At 38.3% G+C, this 7,707-nt stretch overlaps 1 protein-coding gene across 1 annotated transcript; it reads right to left on the bottom strand.

Annotated features, from left to right (window-relative positions):
• Position 1: 1 nt before the first annotated feature.
• Positions 2-7,701, bottom strand: LOC106111744 (muscle M-line assembly protein unc-89-like; the record flags this gene model as incomplete). The annotated part of the gene is made up of 15 exons (XM_013293888.1): positions 7,635-7,701; positions 7,362-7,517; positions 7,171-7,291; positions 6,642-6,802; positions 6,272-6,447; positions 6,029-6,197; positions 5,799-5,917; positions 3,645-5,288; positions 3,398-3,499; positions 2,409-3,218; positions 1,220-1,501; positions 648-881; positions 375-564; positions 103-281; positions 2-12 (listed from the first exon to the last, which is right to left on the bottom strand). Coding segments are annotated over exons 6-15 (3,708 nt in total), but the record flags the coding sequence as incomplete, so codon positions are not given.
• Between the last annotated feature and the right edge of the window lie 6 nt (positions 7,702-7,707).

The following is a 7,707-nucleotide window of genomic DNA, read 5'->3' as shown; positions in this document are numbered from 1 at the left end:
CCGGTTTGTCCGCTACAACGATTAGAAAAAATTCAGGTTAAAATATATCTCTTCCAATTAATGTTTTATTCCCTAAACTTACCCTTATAAGGAGTTACTTACTGTGAACAGTGAGCTTGGCCTGCTGTGATGCTTCCCCGATCTCGTTCTTTGCAGTAACGCTGTACACGCCGGCGTCCTCCAGGGTCACTTTCTTAACCACCAGCTTGTGTGTTTCCGTAGCCTTGTCCTCCTCTATCTCGATTTTGGACGACGGTTTTATGACGTACCCATCTTTGCTCCTATACAAAATTATTCAAACATGAGAATTATTTATTAGATGAAATTCACAGCGATCAGAATGACAGTAAAGAATCAAGGACAATGTTACTGACCATTGTACTTCAGCGATGGGGTTGGCTTGTATCTTGGTGATAAAGGTGGTTTCCTCGTAGGGCATGGCGGTGACGTCCTTCAGACCCTCGATCTCGGGCCGCAGTAGGATATCGAGGCGCGCTGAGCTCTCACCCACGCCGTACTTGTTCTTCGCTTGGATCGTGTACACTCCGGTGTCAGCATGACGACCTAAACATTTGTTGAAGTTGAAAATACACATTGAATAACTATTTCTGTACTTTATCTGCTATCATAGCAACTGAACATCTTACCAGTGGGAATATGAAGTGTGAAGACGCACTCCTTGAGTCCGTGTTCGATGTCTTTGGTCTGTGCGTCAATGAGCAGCGTGGCGTCCGGCGTCAGCTCAGTCCCGTTGAGCAGCCAGGCGACGTGCGGCAGCGGGTCCGCCGAGCACACCGCGCGCAGCGTCACCGGCTCGCGCTGCATCACGCGCTGCGCCTCCAAGGGCGTCTTGAAGATCGGCTTGCGAAGCTCGCTCTCGGCTGGAAATAAAAACCAGTGTATGGAGATAATTAACTACTCTTGTTATATTACTAACTCTAGTATAAAGTTAGGTCTAGCTATGTCTTACAGAGCTTCATTAATGCAATCTTACTAATATTATAAATGTGAAAGTTTGGATGGATCAATGGATAGATAGATCTTTGTTAGAGTTTGTAGACTAAAAGACTGATGAACGGATGTGGATAAAATTTAGCAGAGATGTGGAGGATAGTCTGGAAGAACACATAGGCTACTTTCTTTTGTTTTTTATTAATACCACGCGGAAGAAGTAGCTGGCAAAAGCTATAAGAAATAAAAGTATCTTTAAATCACTTACGTTTTACAGTAATTTCTGCCTGAAGAACATCTTTTCCAAGGTTATTGCTGATCTCGCACTGCCATTTGCCGGCGTCTCCGAGTTCTGCTTTGTCCACTTCCAACTTGTAGAGGTCTCCGTCGTTGGTGATGCGGACTCGCTCGTCAGGCTTGACTTCTTTGCCGTCATGCAGCCACCGCACCGTTGGCTTCGGGGAGCCACTCGCTTCCACAGTAAACACCAGAGGTAGGGATTCGAACACACTGCTGTCTTTCATGCTGCTTTCTTTTAGTTTCGGAGGTGCTGAAATATTTACAATAGTTTATTATAATATTAAATGCATTTCAATGCTTCGAAGAATAAAGAAGAAAATAAAAGTATGTTGATAGATTAAGAGATGAGATTTTTAATGGCGTGCAAGCTAGAATCTAGAAAATAATTTAAAAAGTCTAATTAATGACTTTAGAAATTATGTTACGAGCATGTAAAATTATAAAAAAATATATACAAAAGATTCATGTGTAGAAAAGAAGGTATAGAATTTACGTAATCGTTGAAACAAAAACACCTTTTCATAACGCAGAATATACAATAAATGTGTGTTCAATATGCTTATTTACAGCAGTTAATCTTAATAATACTGCAGCTGTACTTACCGATGTGTAAGAGGTATAGTGGCAGGTCTGTGTCGTGTTGCTGTGTAAATACGTACCAGATACGTCGCTTAATAAACGAGCTTGTTGAACAAAAAGCAACTACATACAAACAATAACCACACACAAAAAACAAAAGAATTACCTTTGTATGGACGAGAGGTGGAGATTAACATCTCCTCCGCAACAGGACCCGTTTATTAGTATGCCAGAAGGAAATGTTATTACGCATGCGTGCTAAAACAAACATACGATAGAATTAATTCAAAATAACGTCCGAACGCTTAGAAGATACGTGAATGTGATCTGATGTTTAATTGCTCAAATCTATAAACTTTATTTAAATCTATAAAAGGTCATAAAAACAATAAGGTTAATTTAGTTTCAACAAAAATACCAGATCACAGTGAAAGTACAGCTGAAACTTGTAATTTTTAAAGTATAAGCAACAAATACAAATGTTATGCCCCTAACAAACATTCGTAGCATTATAAAACGTATTATTTCAGCCTTCCAGTATTCCTTTTTCAATAATATTGTATGTACTTGAAATTTACCTTTCACATCTTCTTGATTTAAAATATCATCTAATATGCTTCTCTGTCTCTGACTGCGTCTCAGCAAAGCTTCCACTTCGCCATCGTTCTCCTCTTCCACGCAGAATAGTTTCCCACTTTGTTTTTTCTTCTTTTCCACGGTCGTCTCGGCAACTTCTTTTGTTATATTTTCTTGTTTCATTACATCTCCTAATACTAATTCTTCAATAATTCTATTTTTTACGTCATCCGACTTTTCTTCAATGTTCTTGAATTCATTTTCATTGAATTCTTTGCGAATGTCCATGAGTTTTTCAGTGATATCATTTTCAAAGACTTTTTGTCGTTTTTCAGTTAATATGACAGATTCCTCGTCTCCATCGTTCGTCAAGTAATCTTCTTTGAAAGAAGACTGACGAACGTATGAGTCTTTGCTGAACACTTTTCTTGTTTCATCTATTTCAAATATCGTTTTTGATAAGTCTTCAATTGATATTTCTCGCGACAGTGATTCGTTGTGCCAGCTACTCTCATCTTCCGAAACGGAATGAATGGAGACCGCTCTATTTCCGGTATATCGTCCGTACCTCAAACTGTCGGCATCAGAGTCAGTTTGCGGTTCTTCTATAATTCCGTACGTGCCTCTCCTGACGTGGTCCGGCACAGTGTAGTAACCCAACTCGGATAGGAAATAACTGTGACTTGCAATTTCTTCTACTTCTAAAGAAGTAGTATGTGGCTTATTTGGTTGTATAACTTTTCTTGTGCACTCATCATCATCATCGTAGTATTTCGATGTCATTTTATGCAAAGTGTGTGTTTCCGCAGGACCTAATAGTTAAAATATTATTATGACCACATTTAAACTAACGTACAAAACATTGAGCATGCTCTAGGTGATTTTAAATATCAAGGTGTAAGGATATGTAATTAAAAGAATAAATTCAATGGTAATTAAATGAAGAGGAAGAAAAGTTAAGAAGGAAGATAAGCGAAGCTGTAATACCGACCTGTGATAATGGCGCCGTGGGAGCAGGTGCTGCTAACCTTAGACACAACAATAGACCCATCCTCGCCTGTCTTGAACGTGGTTATTGTTTCGAACACTCGGCCTAAACATAACAAATCACACTTCGTTTGTTAAAAATAACACAAGTTAAGCATGCAATATTACTTGCGAAAACGTGAGTTTCTCGCTGATTATAAGCTGTTTGTTTTATTGAGAAATGATAAAGCATAAAGCGCTTATTTTTGTACCTTCTTTTTCAGCACTTAACGGCTCTTCTTTTAGAGTTTGTTTTTTAACAGATTTACGTCTTGAAGGCTTCAACTCTTCTTCTATTTTTACTTCTGTTATTTTTTCAGGTTCTGTTATACCTTTCTTACCCTTTTGTTTTTCATCTACTATATCCTTAACTTCGGGCTTTTTGTTTTGTTCATCTTTTTTCTCGTCCCATATAGATTTTTCTTCAATTGGCTCGGATGCAGTGAATGATTTTTGAGATTTATTAGGCAACTCTTGAATTTCAGTGATTTTAGCTCTCTCATTTTTCTCATTCTCGTTTGTATCGCATATACTCTTTGGTTCAGATAAGTCTGATTTCACAAAAGGTTTAGAAACATCCTTCTCTTGTATGTCTTGTTTATCGTCGTCAACGAATTTACTTTCTGTCTTTTCAGGTTCTGCAAATGATTTCCTCGGTGATCTGACATCACTTATTTCAGGTTTTTTAATCTGTTCATCTTCATTGTCATCCCAAAATGATTTTGTTTGTGCACTTTCAGCTTCTGTTATTGATTTTCTAGGTTTTTTAGGCTTTTCCTTAGTTTCATCTATTTGTAACTTTTTAGGTTTTTCACTTTCGTTGTCGTCCCAAAAAGATTTTGTTTCGGCTGACTCAGCTTCAGGCAATGTTATTTTACCAATTTCTTGAACATCATCGATTTTTTTCAATTGCTGGTTAGCGTTTTCTGCTATTGCTTGATTGGGCACTTTTTCGTTATTATCAATTTGCACATTCTTGTTTTGTTCGTCGTTAATATCATCCCAGAAAGATTTTGTTTCAGCTTCTTCAGGTTCAGAATAGGATTTGTTTCCTTTCTGCGGTTTGTCTTTTACTTCTTCTTCTGTTACTTTATTTTCTATTTCACCCCAAAAAGATTTTTCTTCAACTGTATCAGGTTCTGAAAATGATTTTCTAGACTTTTGTGGTTTATTTTGTATTTCCTCAACATGTGGTATTTTAGCTTGGTTGGCTTCAGCGTTATCATTTCCACGAGATATTTCTTCAGCAACTTCAGGTTTCGAAAACGATCTTTTAACTTTTTGAGGTTCATTAGTAACCTCATTGACTATTGGTTTTTTAGTATTTCCATTTACATCATCGTCCCAAATTGATTTTTGTTCCACTGTTTCTGGTTCTGAGAAGGACTGTTTTGTTTTTTCTGGAATCAAATTAGCATCACTTTCTTTTGTTTTCTTGGGTTTAAAATCGTCTTCAATGTCATCCCAGAATGATTTCTCTTCTGTTACTTCCGGTTCTGTAAATGACTGTTTTGCTTTTTCTGATTGTATATCAGAATCATTTACTGTTGTTTTCTTAGCTTTAGAACTATCATCAACATCATCCCAGAATGATTTTTCTTCTACTACTTCTGGTTCGGTAAATGACTTTTTAGCTTTATCAGGTGTCCGCTCCTCAACATTTTCGAACCTAACACTTTTTGTAGTGTCATCAACAAGTTTTTCTTCGATCGTTTCCGCTTCAATCTTGTTGATAGTTGCCGAATCTTTATCTTCTACAACCACTTCTTTTACATCTTGTTTTTTCGGTTTGCTTTCCTCCTCGACTTCTTTTTCAAGCATAGTTTCTTTTTTGAATCTTGAATGTACTTCTTTAGCTATTAAAAATAACGAAAAGTGATGATATTAAAATGGTTTTTGGATAGGTGTTTATTATTAAAGACGTCACAAAAAAGGTGAGGGGGGATATGGTGCTTAGACACTTGTGAATCACACATCGGCATTCTTGTCGAATGAACACCTTTTTACAGATACAAAGTAACGTGTACAAATCGTCCACGACTGGACACTACAACAAAACTAATACGTGCAATGCAGTAGTAATCTACTTCAGGTAATACTACGCTTTAGTTACTACCATACCTATATGTGCTTGTCCCGGCGGTGTGGCAAGTATAGTGACTTGTGTGACTGTACCTTATTAAAGTGTGGATGCATGTTGTTTGTGTTTGTAACTTGCTGGAGCCAAATACTAGTCACTGAAGTTAGTGACTAGGCGTTGATAAAATACTGTTTAGATTCATAATGAATATTTTGAAAATAAAAATTATTTTGCACGTTGGATCGTTTCGCCTTCCTATTTGTGTGGAGATGTGTGTTATACTTACTGTGTACTGTAACAGTGCTCTTGGAGCTGACGCTACCCATTTCGTTCTCAGCCCTTACTTCGTACTCTCCGCCATCTTCTTCCTTCACGAGTGTTACTGTTAAATTATAGTTCTCCAATCTGGAATGGAATTTATCTTGCATGTAATATATTCTTTGTAATTAGTTGCTCTCTGTCCCGCACATTGTTTTTAACTAAGACAATTAGAAATATTGTACTTTGAATTATTACCTTTTGGTGTCTCTTTCTATCTTGATTCTAGCATCAGTAGTAACCTCCTTGCCATCTTTGTACCACTTGACTTTGGGCTCGGGACAGCCTTCTACTTCTACCTCCAGCTTCAAAGTCTGTCCAGCATCCACAGTCATGTCTACTAAGCTCTTGGTGATTCGTGGCTTTCCTACAAATTCACATATATTATTAACAAGTTAAGCTATTGCTAAAAGCAGAAATAATTAAAAAAAGGAAACTGACTATTGACAGTGAATGTGGCGTGGCAGGAGTCGCTGCCGAGGTCATTGGTGACCTTGCAGGAGTACTGGCCAGACAACTCCGCAGTCACCTCCTTCAGGATCAGCTTGTGGGAGCTGCCGTTGTCCACGCGAGTGTACACCGACTTCTTCTCAGTTATTTCCACGTCGCCCAAGTACCTGGTCAATGTGCAATGTGTTAGAATAAATCACTTCTCTGTCGTTAGTAATGTTAAGATCATTTTAAATTGGTCCTTCAATAAATTCATCAAATATAAGTTCTGTAGTTTTGAACAGACCCAATAATGTCATCTTCACGGTTTTCCAAACTATTTAATCTGTAACCAGGACATCCAGTATGTAATTGTTCTCACCATTGTACTTTGGGCTCGGGGTACGCTTCCACGTCGACGGTAAACTCGACGTTGACGTCACCCTCGCTGGCGGTGACGTCACGCAGCCGCTGGCGGAACTGCGGCGCGCAGCGCACGTTCAGCACGCAAGAGTCGCTCGCGGATCCGTGCACGTTGCGCACCTGAATATCCGAAAGAGACATAAATAGTAGAAACTAGAAAACAGTGATTCTAACACAATGTAATTTGAAATGATAATGAGTAACTGTTTTTGCCGCACTAAAACAAATGGCGCTGTTATATTATTACGCAATGTTAAGTGTATCGTCTCCCTAAACATAGTTCCCAAAGGGCTGTGCAATCTTCGTTGTTTGTTGGAAGTCATTGCGTTCATTGTTTTTATTGTCGTTGTGTTTTGTAGTAGGTTCGAGTCGTTTAATTTTTTAACAACGTTTTGTAGGAGACATACATTGACGTTTTTATCTGGGCAATATAGCATTTGAAATAATAATTTTTATGTAATGACGTTAATAGTACTTAGGTTACTAACTTCACAGGAGTATTCCCCGGCGTCAGCGCGTGCGGCTGACGTAACTACCAGCGAATGAGCCTCGCCTGATGATGATATCTTGATCGTCGATGATTCTTTTATTTCCGTTTTGTTTTTGAACCTGATAAAATATAAACATTAAAGTAGTGGTCTTTTAATTGTTTTTTTTAAGACAGTAACCTCAAGCTTACCATTTAACATCCGGAGCTGGATCAGATTCGGTCTCTATCTTGAAAGTGACGGTCTCCTTCTCCTCGCAGACCTTGGAGCCACCCAGCTTCTTCACGATCTTGGGGGCGGAGGACACGTGCCACTGCCAGAAGTCCGAGCACTGGTTCACTTCGTTCCTTTACATTCACAGATAAGACATATATCAAGCTTGAAATCACTTATTACTCGCTAGATTACACAAGAGATAGGAAGCAAATTACTCAATACATGATAAATATCATAGAATTACTGACTTGGCGACAACTGAATAAGATCCAGTGTCCGTGAGTTTGGCATCTTTGATGGTGATTTTGTAGACGTAGTCGG

Source organism: Papilio polytes, unplaced genomic scaffold (assembly GCF_000836215.1).
Source record: "Papilio polytes unplaced genomic scaffold, Ppol_1.0 DF824146.1, whole genome shotgun sequence".
Classification (NCBI taxonomy): Eukaryota; Metazoa; Arthropoda; class Insecta; order Lepidoptera; family Papilionidae; genus Papilio; species Papilio polytes.
Note: the sequence above shows the minus strand (reverse complement) of the source record. Positions and strands in the feature narration are given on the sequence as shown.